This window comes from Macrobrachium rosenbergii, chromosome 9 (genome assembly GCF_040412425.1).
Source record: "Macrobrachium rosenbergii isolate ZJJX-2024 chromosome 9, ASM4041242v1, whole genome shotgun sequence".
Lineage (NCBI taxonomy): Eukaryota > Metazoa > Arthropoda > Malacostraca > Decapoda > Palaemonidae > Macrobrachium > Macrobrachium rosenbergii.
In genome coordinates, this window is record NC_089749.1 from 26,895,162 (window position 1) to 26,916,387 (window position 21,226).

Below are 21,226 nucleotides of genomic sequence, written 5' to 3' on the forward strand. Positions count from 1 at the left end.
ATTTTAGTCTTCTTGGCACTTTTAATGAAGAATCATTACTGAGAATCTCTGAGTCGATCGAAATATTTTTTTAAAAACCAGATCTTAACCTTGACAATTTATCTCATCCCTTGCTTTTAGTATAAATGATTTAATAATTCATTTATAATGTAAACTGTTCAATTTCTGTTTTACCCCCTAAGTAGTTTATATGCTATTGTGAATCATTTTTAAAGATTTTTATCAGTTATCTCTACTGTTGTTGCCTTTACTCAGCTTTGTCAGCCAATAATGATTGTATAATCTTTTAACTATTAAAGTATTGTAATGTCCCTTTTAGGCTTGAAAATGTTATGATGAAACAACAAAACGCGTCGCAAATAAAATGTGGTGGTTCTTAACCTGTGCTCTTCTTTTCCTGCTGAGACTTAGGTTTCCAAAACATCTGTCCACTTACACTAAAAAAAAAAACATATTACAAAAGCCACTGATGAGATATCTAAATTAGGTTTGTTATATGTACTCAGCAGTTATCAAAGTTTTTAACCTCATTGCATTTGGGTATTTCAGGTACCCTGTTGATGAAAGAGGTACTGTTAAATAAACCCCTAAAAAATGGCTACTCCTCAAGAAAAGGCATGTGTGTCATGTCTTACTGAAACAAAATTGGATATGCAAACTCAGCAAAACTACAAAATTAAGTAGGAAGAGATCTACAGTCACGTCCGTCAATTCGTGCATGGCACAAGAAATTTATGGAGACAGGGACAGTGTTGGATAAAGGCAGGAGTGGATGACCAAGAACATCTGGGGAAAACATCGATCATGTACGACAAACCTTTGATCATTATCCCACAAAGTCCATCAGTCCTGCTACCAGACAATTGCAGCTACCAACGTTCAACAGCACACAAAGTCCTACACAAGAACTTGCCATTGTATGCGTACAAAGTACAACTCATACAGGCACTCAACCCAAATTATAAACCAAGATGAAAAGAGTTTGCAGTTAACATGCTGGAACGAATTTCTGAGGATGAAACGTTCCTGAACTGAGTTTGTTTTAATGGTGAGGCAACATTTCATGTTTCAGGGAAACTGAACACGCATAATGTGAGAATCTGGGGATCAGAACATCCCCGTGTGACTTGGGATCTTCACCGAGATAGTCCAAAGGTGAATGTGTGGTGTGGGATCATGTGCAATCAAATCATTGGTCCATTTTTCTTCAATGAGACATCAATTACTGCAGATGTTTACCTCGACCTTTTGACTAAGTATGTGGCACCAACCATCATTTTCCAGCAAGAAGGTGCACCACCACATTGGGAACTGCATGTTCGTAGGTTCCTAAAACGAACATTTCCGGACTAGTGGATTGGAAGGGATGACCCAATTTCCTGGCCGCCTAGCTCACCAGATATCACTCCCCTGGACTTCTTTCTATGGGGTTATACTAAAGATATCGTGTATCGAACAAATATACTGGACATCACTGATCTCAAGCAAAAGATCACTGATGCCACTGCCACCACTGATGAGGCCATACAACAGCGAACATGGCAAGAAATCGAGTACCGTCTTGATGTGCTTCCTGCAACTAATGGTGCCCACATAGAGATGTATTAAATGAGGAAAAAAACTTCAGTATCCATTCCTCATTTTGTAATAATTTCCACATATTTGTCTGTTCATTTGCTTTTGTAATACATTTTTAAAGGGTATAGAGACTTTAAGGACACCCTGTATGTATGTATATGTATGTATGTGTATATATATATATATATATATATATATATATATATATATATATATATATATGTATGTATATATAATATATATATATATATATATATATATATATATATATATATATATATATATATATATATATATATATATATATATATATATATATATATATAGTATGTGTGTGTGTGATTCTTTTTATCCGATGTACGTTCTTTTACCTCTAAAATACTGCAATGAATCCCTCGCTTTGTCCTCCTGGCCTTTGGAAAGGAGGTAATTCGGAGACTCCTTCAGAAAAATAGCCAAGACACAGAAGATGATCCCTACTGGTGCACAAGCAAGGGTTAGCCATCGCCACGAAGTAATGAAGGATCCAAATACGTAAGCGTATAAAATTCCTATGACCACGAAGAGCTGAAACCCGGAACCTGAAGTACAAGGTGATTTCCATCTTTATTATTTAAAGAACATTTTTGTGGTAAAAATACTATTATTGCACATCATATGTATGTATGTATATATATATATATATATATATATATATATATATATATATATATATATATATATATATTAGGTCTAGCTCTAGAAAAGAGCATCTCACTACTTCATTGTCGAAATGGAATGATTCTCAAAATGAAGAAATTTGCCTACAGGTACCTTCTGAAGTCAATGCAAAAGAAAACGTTATTTTGGAGGAATCATAGCCCTATGTTACATAACTGGTCTATAAATCTATGACATTGTGCACTAGTATGACTCCCAGATTAACCTGATTGTTGCTAAGTTAACAACAGAATGGCCTAAAGTTAACTGAATAGATGAGTGTCCATTGATGATATTCTAAAGGGGGTTCAATCACGAAAAAGTATTTTTTGAGAATGATCTAACTTGGCATACCATTTTTGTACATGTTTCCACCAAATGAAGAAGTCATTAAGAGTCCAAATACAATAGATCCAAAATTATGTTAATTCAATCACATTTGGGTTAAATAAATAACAATTAGCTTTATAGTATAGCCTAGAATCAAACGGTTCGTTTCTAAAAAGGAAAATGCTTTTATTAATATAGCTACTAAAACCCAGAGAAATTGTAAAGTTTACAAGTATGAGCATAGTCAAAGGTATGTCAGAATAAGATAATGTATTTGAGGAAATAAGAAGCATTGTTTTATCACCAAACAGAAATGTACTGTTATCGATTTCAGAATTGGCAACATTTAAAGCTTGAGGATATGACATACCTAGTGTTCCTCTGATGTCTTTCGACGCATATTCTGTTGTGTAAGTAGGAACTGCTAGCGAGCTAATTCCAGTCGTTAGACCACACAAGATGCGGCCTATGATGATCATGGCCAGGTTCTGCGTAAAGCCTGCGAATGGGTTCTGCTGTTTAGTAATTGGAGACTAAAGCATTAAATTTGTCTATAACATATAACGTATACATGACATATAACCACAACCACTGGATGTCTGAAGCATTGTGCAATTATCATGAAAAGGAAGGCTACAACTCAATACTGTAGAAACCTTACGATCTGCAAAATTTTCATTATCGGTTTGAGTTCCTGATGCAATTTTGCATAATAATAACTGTCTTCTGGCAATAATCTCTCATTACAATTTCACCTAGTGACATCTTAAAACGGTGGGGGATGAGTAGCCATGAATGTCAATTTGTAAGAAAACAAACATTGCAAATTAAGAAATCAGGGCTGAAGCCATTTTTAAGCCGTATAGATCACGGAAAACAGGGACAAGAATCAAATATAAAGATTTATAGAAAGATTTAAATAAATGTGTGGTTGTCCTCTTACCGATGAGAATCCACCCAGCCATGAGGGGTATGACGGAAGCCAACATGGTGCCCTTCCTGCCGATGTGGTTAATGCAGAGACCTGCCACCATGCAGCCAAACAAGGCCCCAATGCTGAGAGATCCCGAGAACCAGTTATTTTCAGCTTCTGTCAGATAGAACTGGCCATCAATCACTCCCGAATCGTTCTTGGGTATTATCAGAGCAGCGCTGGCAGGTGAGGAATACCCAATGGCAGCTCCAACGGCCATGGCATTCAAACACGCTGCAAGAGAACACGAGAGATTTATCGTCTGGTCCTGCAGAAAGTAAAGGGGCTTAATCCGATCCTCAAGACCTGTCAACAACTGTTTGAACGTTGTAATAAGGCACCCCTTTAATTAATTTTTCAAAAGAAGTAAGATTTTATATGAAAGAACTGATGTAGTATAATATTTTGTCATGTGGAACTATAGTATTGCAGGAGGGGTACATCATTATGATCAGTTTTTCCAATGCAAATGATTTTTTCAGAACAAAAATAGTGAATAATTTTTTTGTTATACAGAAATAAACTATATTAATGAACGCATATCATTATCATTAACTTTTCCAAAGAAATACGCTCTTACATGGGACATATTATATGTGCAATATTACGGAAATACAGAAATACATCACGGCAAAGTCCTCAACATTGATAAATGATTATATAAGATTCACCTGCAAAGGCAGCGAAAAACTGCGTCCCATGGGAGGGCTTCTTCCATTCTTCTACCAGTTGCTCCGACGACTTTTCTTCAATCATTGTGTTGGGATGTAGCGTACGGGTGTTAATGGACCTCTCTTTCTTTTCCTTATTTATCGTTATTTGTGATTTCCCTTTCTGCTCTTAAACGCTTTAGCGTTCCTGAGGCTGAAGACCAACCCAGCGTCGAGAGGAAATATTTTGTTCTCAGTGATTCTGAAGCTCCTTCAGAAAGTGGATTTTTCTTTGGCACTAAATAAACATCACTTCACGGCTCAGCAACTGTTAGGGCTTCACTTGCTTCAGTAACATTACGTCTGGTATTAAAGTTTTAGAGCGCATGATCAATGTTCTGCCGATAAAGACACTAGACGTTGACTGGCTATAATATTTTCGACTAGGGGATTACCACAATATATAATGTCGCAGTTGGTACAGTTACCAGTGAGTATTTTTATTTGTTCTTTCTTAGAAAATGGATAAACTAGTGGCAGGGCTAATCTTGTGAATTCAAGGAATCATAAACAATCTTAGACCACTTCCATGATAATTCATAAAAATATTGGTAGATAATAAAACTGATAGTTAAAAGCAATGTTTTTTTCTCTCTCTCCCTCTTAAATATACGTACAGGAACATAAATGCATAGGAATGTATTTACTTTTATAATCTTACTCAGACAAGGTCGAAATACTGGTATGTATTTGCATTCTTCACCTCCACCAACAGAGTTGGAAGGAGGTTCTAAATGTTTGTCGTCAAGGCGCCGATGAAGTGCAATGAATTCTAATTTCGGGGTGGGATACCGACCGAAGAAGGGTGGTCAGATTTCGAGATAGATCTGTATGCGGATCCAGAATTTACAAAAAAAAAAAAAAATGTTTTCTTTAACACTGGGAGGAGAACAATTTATTTTCTGCTAATCTATTAGACAATAATTTTAAAATTTTTCTAAATCTGTTAATTCCGCAATACATAATAAACTACTTTACGTTAAGAAAAAGTGACGATAACTCAAAGGTAGCTTTTCAACAGTTTGGTATTTTTGTGGGATTATTGAAAATACAGACTTCTACGGTGTTTCTTGGTTAAATGTCGATGAAAATGCATCCACGTGTGTTTTTTGTAAAAGAAATCATTGCTACTTGAAAAGGAGAAGAGCACTGTTGAAATGCGCAGCCTTATTTCTAAAATAAATGAATACGTGGAAGAAGATTCTCCTTTCTTGTGTCGTTTTACAATTAAAATTTTATCTGATTACGACGGATAAAAGGAAACGATTTCCAATTGACTTTTGTCCGTGTCACGAGGAACAAAATCTGACCTATTCTTTGAAAAGCCGAACTGATAAGGGAATGCTAACTTTGATTTCCTAATCTTTGCATTATCGGACATAATTATCTGAGAACTGAATGTTCTAGAGCTGACTTTGTGACAAAAAATAATGTGTAAAAAGAAACCAAAGTACCTTTTCTGAGTCATTACCGCACTAGTACAAACACACACACACACACACACAAGTGAGCAGACGCAGACGCATATTTTATATACATATCAAAATTCATTCGATCCACGAAGTAAAGAAACGCTGGTTTGGACGGTACATTTACAGTTGTCGACCAAGTTAAGGCAGAAGTCTCTGGCACATAAGCTACTTGAACATCCACGGGAAAGAGTAGGGGGCTAGCAACTGCATCCCAACAACACTTGCTGAAAACCGGAAGGGTAAAGCCTTTTGGCTTGGCGATACCTCTTCAAGGGACATAAGATTAACATATACATACATACATATATATGGAGCGGCTAATATGGAAAATTTTCTGCCTATGTTAAGGGAAAGGACCGAATTAATGGAGAATATACATATACATGTACAAACACATGTATATATATATATATATATATATATATATATATATATATATATATATACATAATCATGAATATTGCACCACAAATATCGTTTCATATCCAGATCGTTGTAACCTGATAACGATATACACCCAAGGGAGATTATAAGTGGTAAGTGCTTCTTCCCTGGTGCATATATATATATATATATATATGTGTGTGTGTGTGTGTGTGTGTACTGTACATGTATATGTATATTCTCCATTAATTCTGGTCCTTTCCCTTAATATAGGCAGAAAATCTTCTACATTAGCCGCTCCATACACCTATTCAGGAGGCTCATCAGCAGCACATCGTAACTACCTACAGACACACTCTCCACCAGTGTCTAAGCACACATTCTCGAGCTTCCTCGCTTTCCAATACAGTAACTCTCCCCCGCCGTCAATCCAAACTTTCCCAGGCCTTCCTCTTCTTATGTTTAACACTTGAATTACTATATACTCTTTTTTGCCCATAGAGGGAATGTCTGATGAAGGTCACTCTTCCGATTCTCAGATAGTACAATCTCTCTCCCCAACGTTGGGGAGTTGTGCCGTCAGTGCACCTCAGGCGGTGCACTGTAGTCATTAGTTAAGATTCTGTGCGCCTAGCTACAACCTCGGTCACTCCTTTTACTGTACCTCCATTCATATTCTCTTTGTTTCTTCTTACTTTCCACCCTCTACTTACAATTGTTTCATATTGCAACTGCAAGGTTTTCCTCCGGTTACACCTTTAAAAAACGTTTATTTGCACTTTCTCTTTCAGCGCTGAATGACCTCACAGGATCCAGCATTTGGCCTAAATTTTATATTCCATTCCATCCCATAATCTCTCTCTCTACATATATATATATATATATATATATATATATATATATATATATATATATATATATATATATATATATATATTGTATATGTAGAAGAGAGAGAGAGAGAGAGAGAGAGAGAGAATCGTAGTTCGTTATTGCATTTTTTATGACGAGATTTAAAATGTGATTCAAGATGGAACTGTCACATGATCAACCACCACTATCTTCTGACAGGAGGATTATCAGAATTATTAGAGTCAGTAACCTTTTCTACGATATCTTAACGTTTCGGATTCTTATTAATTAATCAAGTATCAAATTATCAGATAACCTTAGTAATATCTCTAACACTTTCAGATTTGTTATCTATAGTTCACTGAGGATGCGATTTTTGGTTTCCATAATATTCATTTTGCTTTGAAGTTGAAATAATATTCTGAATATCTTTTTTGATGAAAAATTTTTTGGTGTCTATTCAAAGTATGAAATATGTATATGCTGAGTATAAGAGCAAAAATTACTCTCCACTAATTGAAGAGAGATATAAACGGTGTAAAAAGTGTGCAAAAGCTTTCTGAATTATATGAAATGTTGTGCAGATTACATAATACAAAATAACAGAGATAGTAATAAATACATTTCTGCGAAATTCTCAACAATTAACGCCTCGGCATAATCATGATAAAAAATATATATATGTATATATAACATCTATATCTCGTGTATATATATATATATATATATATATATATATATATATATATATATATATATATATCTATATATATATATATATATATATATATATATATATATATATATATATATATATATATATATATAAAATTTGAATGTAAACCTTGTTCAAACAATTGTGTAATGTTCTGCCAATTACATGATCTTCGTTTTCCTTTTTATTTTTACCATAATCAGCGTTTTACTTTTTATTCGTTTCAAACTGCGTACTTTTACTTTGCGCTTTTTTTCTTTTTTTTTTTACTCCATGAAGAAATTGATACCGGGTAGCAGCTTTGACGGCAATAATACTTAATCTGCCGTTAAGTTTCCCCATGTTCTAGGTAAAAATATTAAATACTTGGCATTTACATCACTGAAAGATGAGATGCAAATCAAAAACGTCGTGGGAAGTAGAGTAGGCCTACAATACAATAGAAATTTAGTCATAAAAATATATCGAATAACTGTCATCCTGACTGTTTTAATAATTACACCTAATAGCCAGTATCATTTTCATCAGTGAACTTGCATCCTTTGCAACCTTTAAAGCCTTTCCATGGAAACTCCCTTCTTTCCCTGGAGGCGTCTTCGATGAGTAACTGTCACCTTGGTTTGTTTACTGTGTATTGTCAATCGCCCCGCCACTAAGATTCTATTCTTTTCTTGTGTCCTCCCTGATAAAACCCTGTTACAATGGCATGTAAAGGATCCATCTAAACACTGGCTTCACAAAGTTTACTCTATGACTATCCAGGTTAGAGAGATAGAACGGCAAATCTACCGGTTCCTGTCTTGCACTGAAATGCGCTCCATTCAAGGCTACAATGAACTTCGAACGGTTGAGAACTCCTTGGACAGTAGTGAACATAGTACCCTAATCTTATCAGCTTTCGAAAATTCCATATACTCTTCAGACATGACCATCCACCTAATTCCTCAGTGAGGCTTTCCTCCTCATTTAAATTTTTTTTTTTATTGTTTCTGCTACCTTGGTTGTTTCTTTCGGACCCTTTCTTAGGTGATTTGATTTAAGCCTTTTATTTCAGTCCACGTATAGAGTAGCCTTCTCTGCTCATGGACGTCAAGGTATCCCTAGTTGGTTTGTCAAGCAGCTTGCAGATGATACTGCCTTGCTTATTTTCCTTTGATCTTACTTATTCATCCTGATAGCACAATCTTGTATAACCAGTTTCCAAAAAGGGTTACCACTGTACCTCCTTCATTTACTGTCCTAGTCTTTTACTTCTACAAAAGCTAAAGTATGAGACTCCTCAGAGCTCATTTAAGAGCCTTAGAATCTCATTGCATTTACTCTGACCATCAATATGGATTCCATAACGAAAGATTAAATAGCTACTTCTTCTTACATTAATCATATCTGGTTATATTCTCAGAAATTCTTGACACTGTACCTGAACTCTCTAATGTGATAACAGGGTCTGGAATCAGTTCCTATAGACCATTCCCTTTCCTGTAGTTTCATTCCTTGCCTCTGTAAACTCATCGTTTCGTTTTGGACGTGTTTAATTTTGTTGTAGTTAGTATTACAAACCTATAACTTCTTATGTTCACCAGGAATCGGGCTGTCCACTATCATCTCCCTTATTTCCTGTAACACCTGTTGTCACATTCCCTTCCGTCCTTTCCATTTACTGTATAAGCAAATGCTTCTATCTTTCAGTAATCCTTTTCTTCCTTCGCACCCATTTTCAGAAGCTCGTTCTAAATCTTGCCTATTCTTGTGTTATATGCCAATGCAGACTTGAATGGAGCTTGGTTTGTTCCTATGCTTCCAAGACTGCATTCCTGCTTGTGCTTTACTCCTCTTCAGCTCTAATTTTCGAACATATTTGAGAGTTTGGTCATTTTACCTCTAAGATTTTTCAGTATTCTGAGCTTAGTAATAACTGGTACCATAACCATGAATAATCTTTCTGTGGGAGACTGGGTGTGCTGTGAAGTGATATGGTTTCTCGTCTACGAGGCGCCATGAGATTTACATGGAACCTATCTTAGTTTGCATAAAGAATAGATCATATATCTAGGGAACCTCTCTCCATACCATTTTATTTGAAAAGAGATAAAATGATGCCTTTGATCTAATCAGTGATCCAGTTTCAAATTCCAGCTTTGAATGATTTCAGCTTCTTGTTGTCACTTTCTGCTTCTCCTGTAGTAAGTAGATAGATTAGCCACTGATTATTACCTACAGCGAGATTATTGCACCACACCCTGAAAACACGGACTCACAAAACAAATTTATTCATTTTCATGAAGTTAACAGCTAAAAAGAAGAGGCCAAGAAATAACGACTGCTGTAATGCCTTACTTAGGTAATACATGCTCCTGCTTAATAGCAATATCCTTACAAAATACACATTTGGCGCCAAAGTACTTTCACTTACATGTTAATGCTTAGTAAAATTATTAATATTCATTGAAGTTATGAATTAGAAAGCACTCACCGGTTCAGCTGTAACAGAAATATGATTCAACAGAAACAACATTTTTCTTTGGTGGAAAAACTTTAATGTATCGACATGAAAATATGAAGACACGATCTCATCAACTACTAATGTGAAATATCCGATACCACATATACACAACCTAGTGGTTGGAACACTAGCTAACAGTCGAACTGACATGGCTTTGATTCTTGGGAAAGGTTAAGAAATCTACGCAAGTTCATTACAAACCCAGTGTGAGTTTGCTGACTTAGGTATTAAATCATGTATCTGGTTGTTAGACGATTGCGGTCGGCCGTTCCAAAGTTGCTATGAATGAGAAGGGCAACACCTTATGGACCATCCTCTTTCAGAGGAAAAAGTATGTCAGTGACTTATTCATAAATACATTCATACACACACACATATATATGTGTGTGTGTATGAATGTATTTATGAATAAGTCACCTTAAGTCATTGCACACACAATGTGTGTGCGTGCGCGCGCGCAACGACTTAAAGTTAAAAGGAAATCACACTGGTTACGCCGAGTTTTCTTCTAATGCCAGCATTCTTACAAGATTTTTCAGGCTTAATCTCCTCTGGGATCAACAATGAAAAACTTGGTTTATCGAAGTAAGGAGGGACTTTGTTAATTTGAAAATTATTTACCTGATAAGATACTCTTTGTTTTTGGTAACAGAGATTAATGGACCGTCCATTTTGACTGTATAGGCTATTACTACTTCCGTATCACAGTATGAACATGCAAAATTTTTGTCATTGTTTAGAACTTATTCCTTTTCTTGTATTAATTTACTGGCCTACTCCAAATTAAAACGATAAGTTGCCCCAAATGAATTCAGATCCAGTTAACACAAATCTTAAGGACAATGGCTTACAATCGATCGCAACCTCTTTCGACCCCAGAACCCACTCATAATACTCTGGGGCCTCGAAGAGATTTCCTACCCTTGGACGAAGGCCGATTGCCAGCTATGTGGCTATTTTCGCTAGAGTGCGCCCCGTTGTAAACAAAGTATTTGGCTTGTCTACAGGCTTATTTTCTGTTGTGATTGAGATATATTATGAACGTTAAGATACACTATGATCGGTAATTAAGAGCCGGTAAAAGGATGTAAAATTGTTTATGTGACGTCTGAAAATACTGTTTTATTACTTATTGTCATATTGATAAAATTTAAAAATCATGGATAATTTGTGTGGTTGAGTGGCATGGAACACATGAGGATGTTGCGGTGACAGATGACTTGATTTCTACTGAACCACTCCCTCCTGGGCAAAACAGATTCTCTCTCTCTCTCTCTCTCTCTCTCTCTCTCTCTCTCTCTCTCTCTAATGCTAGAGATTTCAGCTAAAGACCCTTACTACCAATGCCAAAAATAAGCTAAATAAAAACAAGATATTTGAAATACTTGACATGGCAGTTGCCCCACGTGAATTTTTTTTCCGAAACATTCAAAGTAAAACAACAGCACTAGTTGACTGTCTGCATGGGACAATTAAGAGACTGTGGTTTTTAGACAAGTAAGCCAGTTGAGGATCTTCTTAGATTATGTTTATATATGTTCCAAGCAGGATTAATAGGAATAGATTTGGCACACAACCACTGGATTATGCTATCTTATTTTCATTATACATACTCATATGTATGTACACTTAAACACACACCTATACACATGTATGTATGTATATATATATCGTACACACACACACATATATATATACATATATATATATATATATATATATATATATATATATATATATATATACATACATACATATCGAGTATATATATGTACATATATAATCACTCTGTATATGTATACATACATACACATAACGGAGAGAGTTCAAAAAGTAGTTAGATAATAGGCTGCTTCCAAGAAAAACCAGCTTCGAATATTTAGTCATAATTTAGAACAATCTGCCGCATTCATACCAGCCAGAACAACCACAACAACAACAACAATCTGTGTTGTGTTGTCCTTGGCAGGCCATTAACTCAGCGCTCTTGTGATTGCTTGCTTTGGACGTTACGGAAATAGAATTCCCCACAAGCAGCCACCAAGTCAAGAATGTCAGATGTCCTTTTTTTTGTGTGTCAGTAATTGTTTAAATTAAAATCAGAGTTATTTTATAATCTATTTGATGGATAACTGTTGCTTGGCTGAACCTTCTGACGTTACACTGTTAAAAGAATTCTACGTACAAATAGTCTGATGATAATCGTTCAAGAAAACAGGAAGAAAAATACTAGAAGCTGGATGGAGATTCACTTGCTTATTCAAAATGAAGCGAATATTTAGCAAAAATCCCTACCCAGAGAAGACTTTAAACAATAATTAAATGCATTAGAAATGGATTTTTGAGACATAAAATAACATGAACAAAATATAAGGACGAAAAAAATATTTTATGTAATAAAACTCTTCGAACTGCTAAAAATTGTAGAAAAATTAAGAATAGGTAAAGTTCTGCTGTTGTGAAAAAAGCTCATAGCTAAAAGCATGGTGGAAAAGAGGAGAGATATTTAAGTTGATCTTCCTCTAATAATTACAGCCACTGTGTTTTGGAAAAGCCTTCATTATCATTATCTCCTATACTGCTCTCGGCAACTTTACCTTGAAATTCATAAGAGGATTTCCTCCCGCAAAAAGGACATATTCCCCGGAAACTGTAGAATTCATCAAGATACAAAAAGCTTATATGAACGGCTAATTTTGCAAAATGATGTGATGTCTCAACCGACAAGGGTATTATTCATGCCGAATGTACCACAAAATGCCTACAAAATCACCTAATCTAATAACATACCATTTGTATATACGTACGATTACGCTTATACTTTTCTGCATGCAGTTTTTTTACAAAAATTCTATTTTAATACCTAAGTAATCTAGATGAATTCAGAATTTCCAGATTACACAGACGAATAAGACCAGCTTCAGAAAAAATGGGGGTTTTGTTGATAAAAGGAGAGATAAGTATATGGTAAAATATTATCATATTTCACAGAGTTGTTAATTTCGTATTTGTCCAGTATCTTTATGGCTTAATACTAAGGAGAGCGTAGAATACGCCCACTAGATTTCCTTTCGCGTAACTGGGTAGTGAAAATTGCTGGACAAACAAGTCATTTTTTGTGAGCTGCGGTTAATGGTAACTTGGTAACCATATAAGATTTCATATATACGCGTGATCCGATACCGGCGTATATTTATACATGTACAATGTATGAACACACCTCTACGCCCTCTTGATATTGTAAGAGCATACGCATAAACAAACGGAGGAGCGTCTGGTATGATATACGGATAAACGAGCACAAACACACCCGCTTTCTTAATTAGATTTAAAGGCAACAGTTCATATCACGCTTCCTCTTTCTTTTTTTCTTTGACAAGATAATATCATAAGTGGAACAAACTGAACACTGCTAATAAACAAAAGGACAGCCCCCAAAAATTCTTGCACTCCGAATACGCTGAAATTTCGTTGTTATATAATTTATTTGTTATATATTTCCATTTCTCATTAACAAATACTGAATAACAAAAACGTGTATATTTCCTGAGGCAATCTCTTCGATATTAGTGTTATAATTTGCCTTGCTACTGGCTTGTTTTGGATTGCAATACAGATCTAGCAGAAACGCTCATCATGCTGTGCTAACTACAGCTTGCTATTCTCAAATAACAAACGCGCGCAACTGGTGTCCTCTAAGTTTTGGTTGTTTGTTGAACACTTGTACGCTATTCTATATATATATATATATATATATATATATATATATATATATATATATATATATATATATATATATATATATATATATATATATATATATATATATATATATATAAAACAACATACATACACACACACACACACACACATATATATATATATATATATATATATATATATATATATATATATATACATATAGATGTGCATTTTTTTAGTTATTTGAGGTAACCGCATTGACCGAGTTTGTTTCATTGTATTCTTGTTTCAACAGAGTACCAAGTCTGTCATGGTGAGAGAGACAGACCAGATGCTTTGCTGAAAGAAGAAGGCAATGAAAAAATTACCGTCAATGCGGTTACCTCAAATAACTAAAAAAAATTCACATTCGGAACTTCGTCAAAAAAGAGACGAGATACATACTGTAGATATATATATATATATATATATATATATATATATATATATATATATATATATATATATATATATATATATATATATATGTGTGTGTGTGTGTGTGTGTGTGTGTGTGTGTGTGTGTGTGTGTGTGTGTGTGTGTGTGTAACGTGTGTGTGTTTGGTTCAATTTTGTTTCGATCTGAGCACAGTATTTGATAAAAAAAAATCTAAGTCAGGAAATACTTCCACATAACGTATTTACGGATTAAATAATTTCACTGACTTATTCCAACAAATCATTTAGTTTTACTATTTCTTTTTAGTGATTACTTTATTTCGAAAAAGACCCTAAGACAGATATCTCGGAATGCGAACTATGCCTGTTACCTATGAAACAAGAATTGCTTGCATCTCTAGGCCACGGGACACTAACTACTACCATCTTGCAAAACGAAGAGATGGTAAACAAACAGTTCCTCCGTTTTGTCTTAGGAACTCGGCGCCAAACAAGATGGCTCTTCAATCGACTACTAAGCGGATGAAAATCCGGTAACATCCTATCACTCATACGCAACTTATTGAATATGGAAACATGAAGCAGTAAATACATCATACTATCACTGATACAGGTTTGTTGTCATGATCAGACAGTCGTGAGTTCATTCTCTTTCAGAAAATTTTAACGTTTTCCAATATAAATGAAGATGAAATCGATTTTTAAAAAATATCACTATTCCTACCACAACAATGACGCTACGAATGGATAAATTCCTTTCAACAAATCACTTTCTCTATGTCAGCTGTTCTTCTTGCTTGAGTTTAAGCGAGACTGAAGAAGTGAGTAATGGTTGCCAGGCAGAGCTAGAGAGAGAGAGAGGGTCACTCCCAGTCCGAGAGCAAGAGGGAGAGAGAGCGCAAGATGAAACTCGATTGCCACCTTGCTTTTATACCTTGGCTTTTATACAGGCAGGATGGGGTGATGCCAGGCGCCAGACCGTACCCGGTTACCTGACAGCATACGGTGGACCCCACCAATGGTCTTCCAGGCATTAGGAAAATATGAAACATTGTTTTACTGTTTGCAAATCATAGTAATAAGTTCTCTTAACATATCCATAGCTCCCATTTATTTCCAGTCAACTTTCATTTCAGTTTTGATGGTACAACTACGTATAATTTTGCCTCTAAATGTTGGACTAAGCTTGTTTATTATGAAGGTGGTCAGCTCAATTTAAGTCTAATCACGTTAGCTCTAGCTAGCAGGCAATCTCTTGTATGTTATCTGTATACCAGTGGCAAAATTGTTGGTTTTAAAAATGCAATATAAAGTCTACAGATTGTGCTACTCTTGTTGGAGCCATTTCCTCCCCCACAATGCAAAATAGAGTATCTGCTAGCCAGAAAAGAGATCTAGAAAGGATCACGAAGTGGTGTAATGGATCTTCTGCGAATGACTGGGATGGCGTTTGGTGCTATTTTGTGCAGTGATTAATTCCAAAATATTATATAGTATAATCTCTGATACAACAAACATGGATAAAATATTAATAACAATTGCGGTCTTCTTTGTCGAGTCAAATATCTACTCTGATGGTGATGGAAGGCTGTGACGTCACCAAGTTACTGTTGTTCAGTTGTTATTGTGGTGGTGACGCTATTGTTGCATGTGGTAACATTGTTCTTATGATATTGCGTTGGAAGTCATGTAACGTGCTGCGTTTATCTCGTTTTCCTGTTGTATACCGTTTTCCATTTTTATTACATTCTTAATTCTTCAACCATTCCTAACTAATGCTTGTTTTTTCCTTCTCATTAGTTGTTTCTGTGCGTCAGTTTCCACAATACTCCAGTCACTGTTGCCCTGTTTTCCATTCGTCAGAAAAATTAAGGCAAAAGTACATGATTCTTAAAAATAGTATCACAACTTCTCTCTAATTCAGGAGCAATGGTATCACCAAGTGACTGAAAATAATTCTAGATATTCATCGGAAGAAATTGAATGCTAGTGGTACTGGGAGTGTGGTAATGCTTCATTTCATCATATTATACTGTAGGTGTTAATACTCTGTAAATCAGTAGCACATGTATCTTGTGGTGCAAGCATTAACGGGACTAATAGAATTACCACGTGTGATAGACCTTGCGGATGATGGCTAAAAATAATAATTCCCATCGATCTATTTTATAATTACCATTGTAGACATCCACACAGGAAAGAAAATGCTCTGAAACATGACATTACTACCATCATATCAGTGGATAGCAGAAGCTATATGATCAATACCTAATTCTTGGTAGCATAAGATATTGCTTAAATACTGTTAACAAGACAGCTTGGAGTCAAAGGTAACATGGAGCAGAGAAAATTGCAGGAACGGCTAATGAATAGTCTCGGCTTCTTAGAGTTCACCTTCATGTCTCACTGACTACACCACTTGGTGATCCGTTCTAGATCTCTTTTCTGGCTAGCAGATACTCTATTTTGCATTGTGAGGGAGGAAATAGCTCCAACAAGAGTAGCACAATCTGTAGACTTTATATTGCGTTTTTAAAACCAACTACAAACAACAAATGTCTCAGGACATCACCCTGTGGAACAGGTCAAGACGTAGGTCTCAATACTGTCAAGACCTAAAAACAATAACTGTTTTAAGAGAGTTAGAAAAGTACATAGTCTCAGTGTTTAAGCTGTGAGGTTTAAATAAAAAAGCATTGTGGTTACCTAAGCCAAATGCCGTGCTAAAACCTATATCAATAAGCTCAATCTTAAAATCATTGTCAAGGTTGATGAGACTTAATTAATTAGATCTAAAAGGGCATCGCATGTACACAACTTTCTGTTCTTCACGTAAACATTCACCTTACCGTCACAGGAAGCCTACATGTCTGTAAAAAGGCAAGTATCTAGACTGATGGTACTTATAACGGCTTACAGACCAACTTTTGATCAACCAGAGATAAATGGATAGATGGAGGATGGACTGCACTTGGAGCAATTATCGATTATACAATCCTTGGGAACAGGCTTCAAAGTACACAAAATCCAGTAATCTGGAAGACTAAAACGATAAAATATGTCGAATATGACAGAAAGGACACCGGGCACACTTAAAAAAAAAATAATGGCAACCTCCCATAAGGATTTTCTCTTCCTCCCCCAAACTGTCTAATTGATCAAGAATCGTTTAATATCTGATTTGGTGAGAAGTGCCTTAAGATAGCAGGTGATAAAAAAAAATAAATGTCAACTGTAGAAGTTTAGCTTCAAAAGCCCTATAAAACTGAGTTGTTTCTCCTTTGTTTTTCTATTTGTATATCATTATAATAATTCCTCTTGACAATTCTATACACTATTTATTTTCCTGCTACTTTCATTTAAGTTTGGTAGCAAAACAAGGTGTAATTTTGTCTTCAAATGTTAATTAGGTTAATTTATTAGTCATTCCAGTCCACATGAATTATCGAAACAAACAAGACTGTTCGTCGTTAGTCCAGGTACCAATAATGTTCTTTTATATAGAGCTAAAAATATTGCTGTTGAAACCTCGTTCATTTTGTTTATAGGGTTGGAGTTAGCAGTAACTTCAGATATACGTATAAGCGTACAATTGCAACATATAGAAAGAGGAAAAATAAAATCGACGTTGCCTATCGGAAAATATGCAATACTACAGTAAGTTCTGAAAAGAAGGACGTTATTAACCAAAAAAAAAAAACAGAAAAAATCATTAGTGATCAGAAATGAAGACTGAACAAAGATGGATGCAGGAACTTGTACAAAATCGAAGTGCCAGCACTGATGCAAGATTCAGATGTGATCAGAAGATGCAGCAGACACAGCAACAATTAAGAATGGAGCCTGCCAAAGCTATTCCTGGGCTAGAAACAAGGATTGAGTGGAAAAGCAAAGACAAAATCCGAAGCTTATGCTGTTAGTCTGGTCAGAAAGAGCCTCTGCCCATATGGGCCACTGTGCCCAAATATCCCCATCTTCAACAGGTAAGCGCCATACGTCTACAACAACGTGAGTCCTTACTGAAAGACAATGGTAGAACAGTAAACAAGAATGCGTAAAAATAGTCCCATAATTGCGACATTAAATGTAGTTACATTTTCTCGAGATAACTCGTTTTTGTATAGATAAACCATATCAGGTAGTACTACACTAACATTTGTGACCAATATAATGTTTCGCTCTTTACGTCAGTATGGAAGTTAATGTCAACCATTTATGGGCAAATAAATGAAAATCATAATGCACTTTTTGCAAATTAAATGATCACATTAGTGTGTCAACTAAGAACTTACATCTTGGAACTATCTGCTGTCTCTCATTGCAAGAATAAGGCGTGTTTTTTTTATTTATGGATGGCAAGAGACTTTGGCTAAACGGTTTTTTCAATAGCGGTATAAGGAATACATTGGTTAACTAAAATATCTGGTCTGGGTACTATTGGTTACAAACCACGGCATTCATTGGTTAGGATACATATTGCTGCTTATTTGAGTTTTTTTTTCCTTTTTAACTTTATGTTAGACCTGCTTGGATAAAATTTAAACCTGAAATCAGCATTAAGTCAACTTATTTGATAAAAGTTTTCGTCTTTTGATTGTCAGCATTTACTAGTAAAAATATGAATTTCTTTTTCCAGTCGCTGTCCTGACCACAATAAAAATCCAGCAAGAGCTCCAACAACTACTAGGGGCATTTAGAATCTAAATCTTGAAAAAATTCGTTATTCCAACAAAGGAAAATATTTTCTTTCGTTATCGCAAACTCTGTTATGTTTTCTATTAACATAAGAGCTCTCTCATGACATGACCAGTTGTTTTACTCCCCACCCTATTGAGAAATAGCTTTCTTCCTTGAACACTTGTGAAGCCATTTGCGGAAAATGTTCGTCTTTTAATCATCATTACTACAAATAAGGTTATTAACCATTATCCCTGCCGAAGACAGATGTGGTTTTTATCATTTTTAATTTTATAGCTATTTTTATTTTTACAGCTATTTTAAGACCCTTCTCTATTCCCCCGATGAGCAATCGTGACCAGGAATAAATTCCGCCGACCCTGAAATTTTGTCTTCATCATTATTAGTTTTCCTGCAGTTAATACTTTTATTGACAGCACTCATCATATTGTTCTGATATTCTTAGAGTCACTCCAACTGAGACTGATAAGTTTCATAACCCGTCATGAAGACACCGCAGCATTTTAAAACTAAGTATCAGAATTAGCGTGAACTGAAATAATATTCGCTTATATATCCAGATTTTTGAGAGAGAGAGAGAGAGAGAGAGAGAGAGAGAGAGAGAGAGAGAGAGAGAGAGAGAGAGAGAGAGCGTTTATCACTTAAAAGGCGACAACTATTTCTTATCCTTACCTCTTTGATTCTGTCTCCGGGCAAATGTTTGCATTCCTTGCGGCTAATGCAAGTCGATAATTATGCGCCGACGAGTTGGAAGCGCATGTGCGTCACTGCTATCACGCTGTCTCGAAATGAACAAACACTGACGTTGGAGTTGCTTATCTTTGCCAAGTAGTTACTCAGGATTTTTTATAAGCAGCTTAGCCTTGTATCAATAAGGTTTGGCTTGTTGTGTTTCTGCAAGTTTGACAGATTAGTGTCTATCTTCCTGGCTATTTGCCCTTGAGTAGTTTTCACCTTAACACGTAACATTTCCCGAAAATGGGGCTGCTCTAGAGGAAATAGGGCAGCAGCCATTGCCACATTCATCATTTAGCTGCTGAAATCAACGATGGAACCCGATGCAGAAAAAACCAACGGCGCTTGCTGTCTCTCACACGCACAAAGGCTCATCAGCAGTGCGCTGACATTTTCCAGCGCAATGCCACTCTCCTTTACCTTGCATCCACTCTCGCATTTAAGTTTTTCCCTTCAAACACCTATTCCCCATTTTCAAGACCCTACTTATTTCCTTCCGAGATGTCCAGTTTACCACAGTTGTTTCAACTGATCTCTATTTCAACCCCTAGTGATTCGGCTTATACTAAAGAATTCACCTTTTCTCTTTCATTTGTATTTCACATCCCCTTGAAAATGGAGTTCTTCATTGGAGGGGTGGGTAGAGCTCTTGGCTAGCACGCTGTTGGCCCAGCGTTCAACTCTCCGAACGGCCAATGAAGAATTAGAGAAATTTATTTCTGGTGATAGAAATTCATTTCTAGTCATGTTGTGGTTCGGATTCCACAATAAGCTGTAGGTCCCGTTGTTGGGTAACCAGTTGGTTCTTGCCCACGTAAATTAAATCTAATCCTTCTGGCCAGCCCTAGGAAAGCTGTTAATCAGCTCAGTGGTCTGGTTAAACTAAGATATACTTTGCCTCGAAAATGGAGTTTGTTCAACAAAACCTTCATTCATTCACACACAGTCTTCCACGAAAACTCTTCTTCTCTTCCCAACATTATGCAGAGTTGCTGTATGACAGTTACTTTACCTTTTGAGCGAGTCACATAACTAATCCTGCCATTATTCATTACATCTACTGCCAAATACAATAAGACTCAACCACTTCCATTCTTCCAACCATTCATCTTGGCCTTGATAGACACCTCTTCCCGGCTTCTACTTATGCCTGCAACTTTCGCCTCATACAAACACTTTCCAGTTTTTTTGCTACTGTTTTCAGCCTCTTTACACTGTCGTCAATAAGCAATGTATTTTCAGCAAATATCAGCTACTCCATAATGCATATAATCCATTTTCTTAACCACAAAATCACACCTACATCACATCTGTTCTTTCCCAGACTTCACGGATAACCGAATTCGGTACTGAAATATTTCATAGAAATGAATGCCTACAATATCTTTGCCTCAAACACATTTTTGCACCAGATTAGTTAATCCTTTGTCTACATAT

At 35.8% G+C, this 21,226-nt stretch overlaps 1 protein-coding gene across 8 annotated transcripts in view; it reads right to left on the reverse strand.

The window, feature by feature from the left end:
- The window catches only part of LOC136841639 (facilitated trehalose transporter Tret1-like), a 54,056-nt gene that overhangs the window by 24,146 nt on the left and 8,684 nt on the right, over positions 1–21,226 (reverse strand). The window contains exons 1-5 of one of the 8 annotated variants that reach the window (XM_067108766.1): positions 19,727–19,850; positions 4,252–4,628; positions 3,551–3,814; positions 2,978–3,106; positions 1,950–2,159 (exon numbers count right to left, since the gene is read on the reverse strand). In XM_067108766.1, the coding sequence (XP_066964867.1) occupies positions 1,950–2,159; positions 2,978–3,106; positions 3,551–3,814; positions 4,252–4,336 (688 nt within the window). In that variant the 5' untranslated portion in view covers positions 4,337–4,628; positions 19,727–19,850. Of the gene's footprint in view, positions 1–1,949; positions 2,160–2,977; positions 3,107–3,550; positions 3,815–4,251; positions 4,815–15,080; positions 15,277–19,726; positions 19,851–21,226 lie in introns of those variants that run through there. The other 7 variants (XM_067108760.1, XM_067108764.1, XM_067108763.1 and 4 more) reach the window with 7 other exon arrangements.